This window comes from Aphelocoma coerulescens, chromosome 4 (genome assembly GCF_041296385.1).
Source record: "Aphelocoma coerulescens isolate FSJ_1873_10779 chromosome 4, UR_Acoe_1.0, whole genome shotgun sequence".
Lineage (NCBI taxonomy): Eukaryota > Metazoa > Chordata > Aves > Passeriformes > Corvidae > Aphelocoma > Aphelocoma coerulescens.
In genome coordinates this window covers 42,617,162-42,632,075 of record NC_091017.1, presented here as the reverse complement: position 1 = coordinate 42,632,075, position 14,914 = coordinate 42,617,162, and the positions used below count along the sequence as shown (strand labels likewise).

The 14,914-nt window shown below is 36.1% G+C and overlaps 2 protein-coding genes across 5 annotated transcripts in view; one reads left to right on the top strand and one right to left on the bottom strand.

Annotated features, from left to right (window-relative positions):
* Positions 1–1,338: 1,338 nt before the first annotated feature.
* CEP44 (centrosomal protein 44) lies at positions 1,339–14,407 on the bottom strand. Of its 3 annotated transcripts, none has more exons than XM_069013743.1 (11): positions 14,318–14,407; positions 12,777–12,919; positions 12,043–12,190; positions 10,889–11,035; positions 9,894–10,001; positions 8,311–8,442; positions 7,715–7,924; positions 4,928–4,997; positions 2,943–3,070; positions 2,654–2,691; positions 1,339–1,854 (listed from the first exon to the last, which is right to left on the bottom strand). In XM_069013743.1, the coding sequence occupies exons 2-11, from the start codon at positions 12,863–12,865 to the stop codon at positions 1,746–1,748; spliced, it is 1,179 nt and encodes a 392-aa protein (XP_068869844.1). In that variant the 5' UTR covers positions 12,866–12,919; positions 14,318–14,407; the 3' UTR covers positions 1,339–1,745. The 3 variants fall into 3 exon arrangements, with proteins under 3 accessions (XP_068869844.1, XP_068869845.1, XP_068869846.1); XM_069013744.1 differs by having other exon boundaries at positions 8,311–8,439; XM_069013745.1 differs by lacking the exon at positions 2,654–2,691 and having other exon boundaries at positions 1,762–1,854.
* The window catches only part of FBXO8 (F-box protein 8), a 16,154-nt gene continuing 15,630 nt past the window's right edge, over positions 14,391–14,914 (top strand). Inside the window, exon 1 of one of the 2 annotated variants that reach the window (XM_069013747.1) lies at positions 14,391–14,668. The gene's annotated coding sequence lies outside the window, so the exon portion shown is untranslated. The remainder of the gene's footprint in view (positions 14,669–14,914) is intronic. The other variant, XM_069013746.1, reaches the window with a different exon arrangement.

The following is a 14,914-nucleotide window of genomic DNA, read 5'->3' as shown; positions in this document are numbered from 1 at the left end:
ATAATGCACTTCTCCAACTTCAGTTTGTCCGTATCCTTGATTTTAGCTTTTCATTACTACATAAGTTGCTGGAAGGAGGAAATAGTTGAACAACTTGGGATTTTCAATTTTGTAGCACTGAATAGAGATGATATTGCATTGCACACATAGAGAAAGTTCTTTTTCTAACACTTGCTGCATTCCCCAGATGCATTCAATGATAAGTCTCTGTAACTTGAATCAAGTATGTTGACTAACACTTCTCCATTTTGCCATGACATCAACAAACAACAGATTCATTCCTCTGGTTCCCGACACAAACAGTATCAAATATCATAGAGAATAAATATATTACTGAACATAAAAGCCTCTTTGACTCCAAGACCAAGAGGAAAAATAAAAGAGAGATAATTCAAAATATTTGACCATAGCAACTTAGAGCAGACAGAAATATTAGTTTTTACCTCTTTGATGACTTTATAAAGATTTCCACAAGATGGGGCTGTAGTCCTATTTTAAGACATGAATTGCTCTAACATTTAGAAGAAAACCTCATTTCATTTCATTGTTAGAAAAATGAACAGTGATTTGCAAGGCCTATTTTCAATTAAGAAGCAAAACACATTCCTACTATGTAATTTTCAAATCTTTTTAGTTTCTTTTATTTTTAAACAACTGAAAAAGTCCTTTGCAGAAATCAAAAAAAAAACCTGAACCAGTTTATCTAACATAACAGATCACCATAAGTTCTTCTGTTTCTGTTTAAAATAAATTTATATTCGATATGGTTATCAAAAAAATCATTATTGTTAAAACATAGAAATCACTTTTTACAGGATGTCAAATACCTGCTTTTGCCTTCATCTTCAAACTGTGCCCAAAAAAAATTGTAATTCTTTTGTAATATTAAACTCCAAAAAATCTTTTTAAGTGAAGTATTAAAACAAAGGAACCTTGATATGATAGGCTACCAATTTACAAAAAGTAATAAATAAATAAATCTTATCAAGCCTCACACATCTTTGGTTTGATCATATGTTTATGGAAGTCTTACATCTACTTATGTCTCTAAACAGAAATCTTAATATGGCTTCAAATAATGAAAATGTTGTGTTTCTTTGTAAACTGGCTGGTCTCCATCTGTGCTGCTGGTCTTAAAATGTGTTGGGTAAGAGCACTAAAACACTCAACACATCTCTTGCAGTCAAAGTCTGTGGACTTACTTGCACATTTTAGTGTTTAGGATCAAACTGACCCTCACTTTGTCAGTGTTAATGGAAGCCATAAAGTGTTGGTGCTCTCCAGCTCAGCATGAAAACTTATATTTAAAAATAAAAAAAAAAGCAAGAAAGGTACATATTTGAAACTGTGTATGTAAGTTTTTTATTAAGACTTATTCAACAGTACAGATGGTAAGATGGTATGTAAGAATGCCTCTTGGGTGTAATATGAAAGTTACAGCTGGAATGTTTCCAACAGGATGTAAACCATGGTCCTCAAGCCCGCACTTTAAAAAACATATTACTTAGCACACTGCTAACAAATGTCAACACAAGGATACACTGCTGTAATGACTTAAATTTACAAAAAGAACAAGAAGGGGGGAAGAAGCTATGTGTACAGTCTTTAAAACCGAAAATTGTGGTCGTGGGGAGCGAAATCCATATACAGATGCATGAGTAAAATACTTATTCAATGAAATAAAAGCGCTGGTGATCATTATACATTTGATATATTAAAAATTTAATGCTGTACAAATATACATATTACTTCTGGTATCCATAAGTCTGCAGAGACCAGGTCTGAAGACCTGTGCTTTCAGGTAGTCCCAGATGTGGGCTTGCTGTTTTGAGCAATTTGAAGGTTTCTTCAATTCTGAAAATAAATTTTGTTTACATGTGTTTAATAAAATAAGGTAAGAAATAACTGGCTTGCTTTTAACTCTCTAATTATCTAAAATACTAACAAGCAGCACAACACCGTAAGTTTTCTCTCACTCCCCCCTTTTCCTCTGCAATTGGTTTCTATTTTAAATGCCTACCATATAACAATAAACCTTAAGTACACAAAGAAAGAAGCAACCCACAGAATAAAATTAAAATTACAGAAAAGGCTAGAGCTTTTTATAGGCCACGCACTTGGAGAATAGAAATTTCTTGCTAGAGAAACATTATAGAGCAACGCATTTCTCCTCAAATATAATAAAAATATAACAAAAAATTTCATTAGAGATCTCAAGATTAATACAAAATTCATCTTAATACAGTTATTGTAATGCTTAGGGTGAAATTGGTTTTACTTTTCCTTAAACAATAAAAGCCAGTTAAGGTAACGTAGTTATTTTTCAGGAAGAAAAGTTGCAAGTACCAGGGAATTTCAATCAGGAGATAAGTAATATTCCTATTTCTTATCAACCAAACTCTAAACACTCTTTAATCTCTAGTTAATACTATTAAGAGTGCTTTCTATTGCTTTTTAGAAACCAAACCAGTGACTCATCCTGCAAATACAGAACTGTAAGTGGATTTATTATCCAGTAAAGCCATAAGGAAATGCCACACCTGACGTAGAGACCTTTGAGGTTTGGAACACATATGTACATTCTCTGTATGCCTTAGTCCAGTACAACTCCCTCCTGGGAAATAAATTCCTGCTGCCCTTTCCTATTACTTACATTTTACTTATCTTTTCCATTCTTTGCCTTATTGTCTCCTACAATTTAAAAGCAACAAAGTTAGTAAACTTTCAAAGCTGACATTCTTCAGATGGACTTTCAACTTAAAATTCAGAGAAAATGTAACTTTTAGCACTGTTTATATATAAAAGTATTTTTATGAGACAGACCTAGATGTAGTTTTGCATAGTTTCCTTGTTTTTCTATCAGTATATACAACTAAAACCAATGCTTACTTGTTCTCTTGACCTCAAAGGAAATCTACTGAGCATTCACCAGTTTTAGTTACCTTTGAAATGTCTGTCAGATCACGAGAATTAATGGTCATGTCTTTGGGAGATTGGTCTGTGGATAATAGTGAACTGCATCCAGACGACTGAAGATGACTCTCTGGCATCTCCTCATTCCTCTCTGTATCTATAGAGAAATACTCAGTTTTATGTCACCTTTGCCTTTTTGCTCTCTTTTGCAAGGTCAGCTATCAAATGACTTGATTTACAGTATGTAATAACAGAAGAGAATGCATTGTTTAGAGAGGGAAAAGAAAAAGCTACTATGAGAGTCCAAAATAGGTTTCTCACTTTTTTAAAACAAGTGCAGTATTACACTATGTATAATACATATAACATACACAAAGCAAACTCCAAAGATTACTAAGAAGATTATTTTCTCCTGATTAGAGTAAAACCAAAGCTTATGAACATCTGATTACAGTGCCAAACATTTAATAGTAATTTCATATGGTTTACATCATTTTTATTGTAAACTGCCTGTTCAAACATGTCTTTAATTTCTGCTAAGTAACCTGTCTTATAAGCAGCAGAATTTTTTTTTTTTTCTTTTGGAAGGCTGTGATATTCTCTGCAATTTTAGATTACTCTTGTCAGGGAAGAGAACTTAGTATCTAGAAAAAAAAGTTTTCCCATACCCATTTTTTTAGTAATGTCACCATCTATACATGATACCTTTGGAACATACTTAGCTACACTATTTTTTATCTAAAATTCACATTAAATTGTTTTTAAATACCTAAAATTAAAAATTGTTTATTCTGTACATCTGTGATATCTGAAGAGTGCTACAATGAAAAAGAGCCTGAAACTATTCCAAGTACTCTACTTCTCAGATAAAAGACTTAAGACTGTCCCCGTAACTTTTATGCCTAAAATTTCCTGAATTTTAGAAAAGCAGGAATAACAAATTCAGAAGAATATGAGGAGTCTGAAAATATGAAAATTCTCTTTTACAGACTATCTGCCTGTTTACTCACTACAAAGTTCTCAAGTGTCAGTAACACACCACTAAACTTATCAAAGGAAGTAAACATGCTGCAAGATTTCTATGTCCTGTAAAATGAAGGTCCCATTTCTGAGACTCCACAATAAAAACAAACTTTGACATAACCAAGACACTTTTTTTTCCTAATTTCTTAATTTCCATGGAAACCGAATTACTGAGACTGCCTTTTAATTACAATTCAAGAGCCCAACACCAGACAAAAATGCCTAACTTGTGAGAAAGGAAAATAGAATATCCTCCTTACCATGGGTGGTAGGAATAACAGCTGCCACAAGGGAAACAGACCAAGTCAGTGAAGAACAGGGGGAGCTGAGGGAGCTAACAGAGCTAAGGGCTAAAGAGCTACCATTGACGAAGACAGAAGAATCACTCACGGCCTAGGCAATGCTTTTAACTTCTTTCCTAGTTAAGGCTGCTTTGCTCACTTCTTGTTATGTTATCAAAATTAAATGGAAGTTAGAAATGGAAGAAAAAGATTTTGTCTTTCTCTTCAAAATAAGAAAGTTTAGCAAAAATGCCAGTTGGATAGCTGCTCACTGCTTCAGAGATGAAATATAGAAGAATTCAGTAGTGAGCTGAAAAACAACACAGCAACCTAAAACATACTAGTGGCAGTAAAAATAACTCAATTTGTACTTAAGAACAGAGCATTTTTAAAACATGATGATAACTGCTTTAAAGTTCAGATGACAGTATTGTTTTTTACAGCTTTAGTAACAGCACCTTAATTATATTTGCATCTTTAATATTTTTAGTAGCTATTTCTAACTATTACTTACTATGCTATAGCAACTAAATCTTCTACAGAGTTAGTTAGAAACTTGAAATGAGGAGGCGGCTAACTTCTAATCTGCAGTACGGTTTTAAATTCAGAGGCACTAAATTGCAGTTATCTACTTAAACTATTTTAGTCAAGGTCAGCAAGAAGTGTTTAGCATATTTATGTTAATTAAAAGGAAAATCATTAATACTCACCAAGAGAAACTGGAATGCTTCTAGAAGTACTTTCTTGATTTATATTGCTGAACTCTTTAGGTAAGTCTCTCTGAAATACAAGTTTACTGCATTTTAGCCATACACCCTGTCTAAATCATCTTCTGACTGAGCAAAAGTATATTTAAGTACTAAGTATGTATGCATTTACTTGCTACACCATCCAGATACGTTGGCACTGCACAAGTATCTTCTTAGGACTAAAAAAACTCAACATTTCCATACATATGCTTCATTAAAACAGTAGTCCATTTCATGGGGTTTTTTTTCCTATCAGTATTGCTGTTCATAAAGAGGTTGAAACCAGGCCAAAATACAGTGCATATAACTTAGGTATGAGTAGAATGGACAATCAGACTGCTCTTAGACTGTACTAATCATTTCATCTCGACATTGGTTGCCATTAGCTTAACAAAATAAGTGTGCCTTCTACCGCTGGCTGTTATTCAAAAATACAGTCCTCAGTTCTGAAAAATAGCCTACAGACTAACTCAAATTCACTCCACTTAAATGCCTGGAACTCAGAAGGCTATTTTAAGCTAGTTTCCCAGGCTCCTAAATGAGAGAGGGCTCTTTTAAGAAATGTTCTCAGTTTAAATCAATCTAACTTTAAAAAGGTTGTTCATAAGGAAGGAAACAATAGTATTTTTGAGTTCACCTTTCTAATTTCAAAGTAAAAAAATGCAACACTCAAAAAACAACCAGACTTTTTTTACCAATGAGTTATCATTATGGTTTGACATCTCAGTCTTTAAAATATGTCACTTTGTATTGTGAATCAACTACATAGGCTAACAGGGGAATACTATACTCAAATAAATGAATGAGGGAGAAATAGTAAGTATTGTATAACAATGGAAAAAAACTGCAATAATGTCTATCTCTTAACAAATACAAAAATAGAGTCTGCACTGACTATGTTCAATTCCTTTCATTGAAATGGATTTGGTAGCTTTCAGACTTTCCCAGAGCTAAATGCACAGCTGCTGCTACTTTGACAACAGCAAGAGACAGATCTTAGAGTGCTTTTGCTATGTTGGCTAGACGCCAAAATTTCCCTGAAAAGTAAGAGAGGAGTAATTCTGAATTGTTCTGTATGTGTGAAACATGACTTGGATCCAATTTCATGAAACAAAAAAGCAGAAATTCTGTGGCCCGACGGATTATTTCTTAGCAGTTTTCAAACGTCTATTGCAAAACAGTTCGTTTTGGAGACTATACATATATAAACAGTCCTATATATTTATATATGTAAAACCAGTTAACTTTGCTTTGAAAAAAGACCAGCAACAATGCCACACAGAAACTATAATTTAACTTGTTTGTGCAGGTGAATTCTTTCAGTAACATGCAGTACAGAAATATAATTATCTCACTGGAAATTTCTGAGCAGTATTTTTGAGAGTATTTTCCAAATACTATTCCAACCATACGAACAACTGCAATAAACAAATTACTGAAGCAGTAATAAACCAAATTTACAAAAATTAAGAACAAATCTAGTCTGAAACCAAGCTTTCCCATGTGCTACAATAATTTCCTGAAAAGAATACATTTGAAACAGGAGAAAAACTATCTGTGGCTGTTCACCTGAAAGCCTCTTGAGACTGCTGCCAGAAAAAAAACCATTATCATTGGTGGTATTATTTGGACATATGTCTACTGATCCATAAGAATCTCAATTCAGATAGTAAATTACTTGAGCTACTACTTTTTTTTAAAGTGTCTGAGAATATCCATCCTTACTAACTGAGCTACAGCTTTTAGAAATAATCTAGTGATCAGTCTGAACACCTGTCCATTTCAAAACTTTGCATAACCACCACACTTTCAAGGCACACAGTAAAACATGTCTTGTATACAAATATTAGCAACATTTTCAAATTTGTGGGGTCAGCAACATGCACAGAGCTTCTGGTTATGAATAAATTCAGCAGTTTTACAACTGCAGAGAAAAACACAACACCGATCAACTATTTTCCACAAGGGTTCTCAACTTCTGGAAAGCATCTGACAGTATCTGAAGGATACACAAGGTGCATGTGAGAATACAGTTTTTGGATCATGTGATTAATTTCAAAGTGATGCTATGGGTCACTGCAACTCAAAATATTTACATGTGTACATATATCAAATTACATAAAGTGCACACAAGGACCTTTCAGCGGCATGAAAAATAACCCAGAGTCTTAATGCAACAAGAGGCTTTACTTGCTATGCCAAATGTAGCCACACCACAACTGTAGTGCTTTCATACATTTAAAAATGCAATGAAGATAAATGACAAGAAATAGGAAGTGGGGGAAGAGAGTGGAAATAGGAGAAAAAAACCCATTGATTAGGGTAGAAATTTCAAGGACCCACAAATTAAAAACAGGACTAAAATAAGAATTAACTTTTTGATTAACCCTGCATTTTCCACTGTGAATGCCATCTATTTTTGTCAGTTGTATAGAATGAAGACTCTATGTTCGAGAACTTCCTTCTATAACTTCAGTAGTAAACAAAATGACACTGAATCATTACTAATGAGAATATATTTCTACAAAGAAACAGTTTCCAATGGAGAGCTTTGGTTCACAGAGTATGGGAAAACAGAATTTAACAGTTAAGAAAAAAATACCATCAACTTCATAAACAGCACTTCCATTCAGACCATGCCTTTAAAACCAGTGAAAAAAATACATCGAGAGGCAGGGAGGGCAGAAACAAACCAACAAGATTGTGTCTGGGCAATTTCTGTTATACAATTACAAGAAGTTAGCATACCTTTTTGGATTGTAACAACAGTTCTGTTTCAAGAAGCAAAACCCGATTCAATAGGTTATTCCAGTCCTTCTCATCTATGATCACCTTTCCTTGCAGTTTCTCTTCTAAGACTTGTAGCTTATCTTCCATCCAATCTAGCTTACGAAGCTTTTCCTGGAAATCTGCAAGCTGGTTCTTTAAAAACTCAATTTGTAAATTATCTTCTATGACCTGAAAATATCAATAAGAACATGTCCTCTAATTTCAAAACAGATACAATTCATCATTTGATCAAACAAATTAAGTGCAATCTTCAAGTTCAGTAACCACATCCTGCTACATTATAAAATTATTTTTCTTCCAGAATTACCAAAATATGCCTATTCAGGGAACTCAGCTTTTAAAAGAAGCTGTTGACAGAACTGTGTCTTGAAAGAGACAGTACAATTTAACTGACTTTTCTTTTTTCCAACTTTTTCAATACACTTATTAAGTAACTATCAGCTGCATGCTCCTGAAGTATAACTATAATGTAAAAACCTTTATCCCTTTAGAAAAATCCTGTAAAAAAAGGTTAAGAATACATGTAGACAGCATCTTAAAATAGAAGTTCTTACCTGTTCACATTTAACTTCCACAATATCATGATCTAGGCACAATTCTTCCTCATTCCCTCCCTGTGCTGGAAGGGGTAGTGGATGAAGGTCACCACTAACTTCATTTCCTGAGTGCCGTTCGACTAGAGGCTTCTTTTGAGTATGTTAAAAAACAAACAAAACAAAATCAACAAACTGCTGGTGTTTTTCATTACAAGAATATTTCAATTCATTAGCCAAGTAATGACACATAGAATCTATTATTTTAATACTTATTTAAATCCAACTATCTTATCCAAGCTGGTTGCAAAATACAGAAAGCAACAGCAGGCAGTTTAATTAAAAAAAAAATCATACAGACTTGAAGGAACTGTAAAATAAATATGCACACACTTCACCATATATACTGTGTACCTTGTTTCCTCTCCATAAACAGTAATGAAGACATTAATGTCTTCCCTTAATGTAAGGCCTGTTAGATTTCTAAGTGTGGATTGGAAAATATGTTACTACATACAGTGAAATGCATATGTATAGACAGTTCCAACATCAAAACCATGATTAAAACATTAAGGAAAAAAGTTTAGCTAGGAAGATTAGAATTCTCCCTTCTTCTTGACAACTGTCAGCAAAATAGCCCTACGAGGTACACATTAGTTTCCTTTGAAGGATTCCCTTAAAGAAAACAAAGAAATTTTGCAATTCTTTCTAGGTGGATTAAATCCTATGATACTGTCACAAAACAAAATAAAATACTTAATGATTAACAATGTGCAATTACTAGTTCTGTGCAGCATCTTAACATGTACAGATTCCTCGATGTTTTAGTTAAGCTAAAACTCTGCTCTACTAGGGTATTCTTAAAACACACATATCTATCCCCATTCACTGCTACTATTAAACAACTAGAAGAGACAGAGAAGCCATTCCAAATACTTTATTTGTGAAGTTTTCCTTGATAAAAGCAGTATTTTCCTTATAAATAGAAATCACCACCTATTAACAGACAGCCATAGTCCTAAAAGTTTTCTACATTTTTATTCTGCACTCTTTTAGCAGAAAATATTAGGAAAGCTGCCTCCTTCACATGTCAAGAGTAGCATAATGTATAATTATTTTTACTCAATGCATAATCATCTCACCTTTGTAAAACCAAAGCCAAGAGCAATGCTACATTATGAAATCTTTGCTGAACAGATTCTTACAAAAGAGCAAAAAGTGTTATGAAAGCTGTGTTGAAAACACATTAGGCCAAGCACACTTCACTCTTCAAACACAATATAGCTTCTTTGTCCGACTTTATTTTTTTCCATTGCTGTCCCTTACACTTAATATAATTCAAATATAGCACAAACAACAGCACTAGGTCATTACCACCAAGACTTTGAAATCAACTACTCAGTAAAAGAGAGGCAACATCCTCTGTATTCCAGTTATTATTTCAGCCAACCATACTTTGGGGAAAAACAAACAAACATCAGCCCACCTCAAAACTGGTTTGATTAAGCATTAAAATCTAAACGAAAGCAAAAATTTCAGCACAAGCCTGAGTTGCTACAAATGAGAGTAACCTTCAGACATAAACATAAAAATTATTTTCATACCTGTCTGGGATTCAGAGCACTGCCACTAGGATCAGCAAGACCTTTACCACAATTTGACCATACTTCAGATTTAAAAGGTCTGACTTTTTTCCTCATTTGGGATTTAACCTCCAAAGTGAACAGAAGAAAATAACACAGGAAAATTTTCAGGATTCCACACCCCACTTTCTACCACCATCACTGACAGTCAGGAATATTTCATGGCACACAGACACAAACACATTTAAACCTCTGTAGTACAATAATGTCTAAAAAAAATTAAATATGACCCAAATTTATAGAGAACACAAACCCAGAAGTAAATGCCATACTTTTACACTCATTAATGGCTATGCTAGGTTGCATCAAAGCTGGTTTTATAATAGAAAAGACAACTTGCACCAGACTTGAAAGTAAAACAAATACAAAAAAATGTAGTTATGTCTTCAAAACTGACAAATTAAGTACACAGAAGTCCTGAAGACTTGTTATAAACTCAAAGGAAACAAAATCCTGTAAAACATAAAGACTGGTAATTGCTTTCATTAAAGCAGAGACTGATACACAACAAACACTGATTAAAAAAATGCCATTACAAGTATCATTGATAAAAATAATCAGATTTGAGAAACAAATACAAGTGTCATGTTTAAATTGTTAAGGAACTTCAACATATCAGATCATTTTGCTTTGCCTTTAAATTCATCTGAAAAGTTTATTGATTCACATGTTCACTGTATCAAGAAGTGCAAAAGAAAATGCATCACTTACTGTAAAGACACCAAGTATTAGACTTATTTTCATTCTAATATTTTTTTTTAATACTACGAAGTATTGGCAGCTTCATGTCTTGAATGAAAGCATTCAAGAATTTTACAATGGAACTTCATACTAATTTTCCATTATTTGGTCCATGAGCAATGCTGCATCTTCAAACAGAAGCTGAAGGCCAGTTTATCTGCAGCATCAAGGAAGTCAAAAGAAACTTACAATAAAAGTAACCATTTGATCAGTACCTTAACAGAGTTACTCAACTCCTTATGTTTCTTCACCACACAGTTAATAATGTCACAAACAATTTGCATTTTTCTTTCCGCAAAGCCACACTGAAGAAACTGCTCTTTTGTTAAAATTGGTTTATACTGAAATTGATCTCGAAGAAACTGCAAAAAAAAAAGAATTTACTACACTTTCAAAATCACCTCACAATTTGCTGTAGAAATGGCATGCCCGTATTCTTATTTTACTACAATCTTTTCTTGCATTATGCACTTCAGCAGTTAAGCCTTTTCTCATTTGATTATTTTTATATATTTAAAGATATATATAGCTGTTTCTTCTACCTAGGCTTTAAACATACCTCCTCTTCCAGAAAGGAAAGCCTTAAAACATATCTCCTCTTTCAATCACATCACTCTTCTAAACTTTAACTCACAGTCTTAAGATACATGAAACAAATGACTACAGAAATTAATACTAAAAAACTTAAACCAAAAGCTTTTTAAAGTGAATGCACAATAAAAAGTTGTATTAATCTCAGCAAATGCATCAGAGGGCAAAGTAAATCTCCCACAGAACCCCTCTGTAAAGCAGTCCCTCAGATGGAAAACTAGTCTGAATAAGCCACTATTTCTTAATTCATCAATCCACCTTTCATAAAAATATGCTCATGTATATTTTAAGAATAGTTCAAAGTGATTTTCAATCAGTTAAGAATTTGATTCCAATTTATAAACATTTAAGTATTCAACTTTATATATTAAAATGGCACAGTGTTTTAAAATAGCTGCATTTCTTAACTGCGCTTTCATTACAGTTTTTTGAGTTTCATGTGATTTTTTTGGTGGTTAAGATTTCTGCCAAGGTCACTTCTATAAATCTTTTTGTCCAATAAACATTTCTGTATTCTTCAAAACTAACATCTAACAATATTACTGTTTCTGCAACTGTCTCAAAATTAAAATTTGGCTAACGACACACATGCTTATTTTCATTAAAATCTAAACACTTGCACACAGTGACTTAGTACTCATCTTAAATCCTAACAGAACTAAAATTCATGTTCATTGCCAAAAATTTTCACTTTCTAGTAAAACTCATAGTAGGTGTTTAATTTTTGTGAAGTTATAGTCAAACCCACGTTTCTTTTGCAAAGAACATGAAGAGGTACCTTATAAACAGCTTCGATAAAACGCAAGTCACTCTTTGCTGTCAGTTCCACATCACACTTTACCAGAAGCTCTGCTATGCAAGTTGAAAAAGATGTAAAACAATAGCTGATGATAGGTAAAAATGCAGCTGGATCACCCTTTACTAACCTATTAAGAAACAGAAGTATTTTACACAGCAAAAGGTAACAAAAGCCTTTCATTACACGAATTCAAAAACTTGACAGGCATCAATACAGACAGCATGTTATACCCAAACATCTTTCATTTGAAGTTTTTTTTGTCCAGGCATTTCTCATTCAGCAGTCTTTGCTGTTATTTGTAAAATGCTCAAAAGATATTTTTTGTGATCTTCATATAATTTAAACATTGTCAAGTCTAAAGCCCACCAGCATTTCCAGCTCAACATTCAAGACCTTTTTGTTTCTAATCTTTACAGGACAAAACTTCCTGAAGGAAGTTTTGCGAGCACTTACAAAGAAATTAGAAAGGTGAGAGATTAACCAAAGCAAAGCAAGAACAGCAGAAGAGGAGCAAGACAGTAATACACTTCTAGGACTGTTCTAAGAAGACCAAAACTGCATACTTTTATACTCCAGTTCACATATACCACACCCCAACTTCCCACAGTTATGTTCTGCTTACTTATCACTGGGGCAATGCTAATATGTATATATATCTTGTTTAGAGGTCTTGCTGTCATCATGTATTAGCATAAATTTCCACACCCACTTACACTGTATAATCCACATCTCTTGGATAATTTAACAAGCGAAGTCCTTGTTCTATCTTTCTTAAACTTCCATTTAGGTCTCCTGTTGCCATTATTCCAAATGTTATTCTTCTTTTAGATTATTAAATAAACATAAAAAAGTATGTCTGTTCAAAAAAAAAAATGTACACAAAAATTACAAAATTACAAATACAATAGAATTACCACTGAAATTCAAAGGTTTTTGCCCCCCTTTCTAGGCACTCCTATTTCCAAAGCATTACAATACAGCACAGAACTACAGCTCAATACCAACTAAAATCAACCATCATCTTCATTCATTTTGAATAGGACCAAGTAGTAATCTTCAATGTGACAAACTACCAAAGTCAAAGATATCTGAAAGATTATTAGGAATGTAGAGCTGGCTAAACAAAAGTACACAACACTTATTGTTGAAAACTTGGAAGAATTTAACTAATTATTTGGAAATTGAGGCAGCTATTCTTCCTGCATTACGTTACAATATGATCCATTCTATGGTTTGGCAAAGTTAACTAGATAGTAAGACAAATCTCAGAGTCTGACAAAAAACTGAAGCTCTAATCTGCAATGCAAATACTCAGAAGACACTCGCACAGGATTTTGTCTAACCATATAGGCTGTTTCCCAAAAGTATCAACAGTCCTTTCTTTTTACACCAGACGTCTGGATGTAAAAACTGGTAACTACTGTCGCTACAAAACAACTTAAGAGATCATAAAAAATAAAAAAAATAAGTCAAGTTGGTAGAAAATCTTGGGAAGGTGAACACAGTAAAATGAGGTACATAGCTTTTGTCTGTAGGAATTAGTTACAGAAGTTACACAGCACTGACTATCAAGAGTAAAATCGAGTATAACAAAGTTTCAAGATATGATAAACATACACCTTTAAGCAAGTGGCTCAAAGAAGAACTCTCAAAACCGCGAATGGTATTCAAAGAATCAATGTTTAAAAAAAAAAAAAAAAAAAAAAAACCAAACACTACCCCGTGCAAGTTACCAAGTACGTTAACACTGTAAACGTTGTCTTTGAAACGCCCAACAACTAGACTTTCGATTTCTTCGAATTGCATCTAGACTCTCCTGTTGCTTAGGGCGGGCAGCTGGGGGGGAAACCACATTACGCAGAGATGCAAAAACGTCACCGACAAGTACTGGACTTCGCTGTCGTGCCAGCCACACAGAGGCCACTTGCACACGAGCGAACTGCACAAGAGACTGTGCCTCCTAGGCTGGTTGCTCTGGGCGCCAGCGAAACACCAGAGGGGAAAAAAGCGTGTCCCAGCCAGAACACGGTAAGGCGGGTTGCGGTCCCGGAGCCAGCGCTATGGCAAACTCGCAAGAGCAGGACCGGGGCTCCATACCCGCCTTTCCTCGCCCCTACAACAACCGGAGACCGGGCCTTGCCCCGGGGCTCGCCGTCTCCGAAGAGAGGGAGAGCCTTGGGCTGGGAGCCGGGCCGCGCCGCCGGCCCGCCCGGCAGGGACAGAACCCCGCCCCGAGAGCGATGCTGACGCTCACCCGCGCGGCGGGAGCGCCGCCGTTCCCTCGGCAGCGCGGCCGGGCCCCGCAGCCGCTCCCCAACGCGGCGGGCGCACACCGAATCTGCCGCCGCCAGACCCACGGCCGCTTCCGCTTCCCGCGCGTCCTTCCTCGCGGACGTCACTTCCAGCAACAACAGCAGACGTCAGAGCTGCCCGGGCAGGAGTCGCGGCGGCGGCGGCGGGTTCGGCCTCCCTGCCGAGGCTCCATCCCTGGGCCTGTCCGCCTGTCCCCGCCGCCGGGCCCGCGCAGCCCCTCCCGACCGGCGCGGCCCTCGCACGGAGACGGGCTGGGCTCGTCGCGGCGGCGGTCGGAGCCGAGCTGGCACAGGTAGGGGCCCGCGGGTGCCCCGCCGCGGCGCCGGCGGACGGGCGGCACGGCCAATCGGCAGCCGGGGCTCCGGGAGCGGCCCAATGGGGCCCGGGGGCGGCACCCGCCGGGCCGCGATCGCCGGTGCCCCGGGAGTGGGGCCGCCGTGCCCGGGCCGGGTCCCGGCGCCGCTGCGCGCGGGGAGGAGCCGGGAGGAGGGCGGCACGGCTGCGGAACTTCTCGGGACGCGGTGCGGCTTGAGGCAGC

Excerpts from the sequence above, each read along its gene's own strand:
- CEP44 (XM_069013743.1), bottom strand. The coding sequence starts at position 12,865 with ATGGCAACAGGAGACCTAAATGGAAGTTTAAGAAAGATAGAACAAGGA. Across the intron at positions 12,191-12,776 it reads AGAGATGTGGATTATACAGT|GTTAGTAAAGGGTGATCCAG; the intron begins GTAAGTGGGTGT and ends GTTTCTTAATAG. Across the intron at positions 8,443-9,893 it reads GTGCTCTGAATCCCAGACAG|AAGCCTCTAGTCGAACGGCA; the intron begins GTATGAAAATAA and ends CATACTCAAAAG.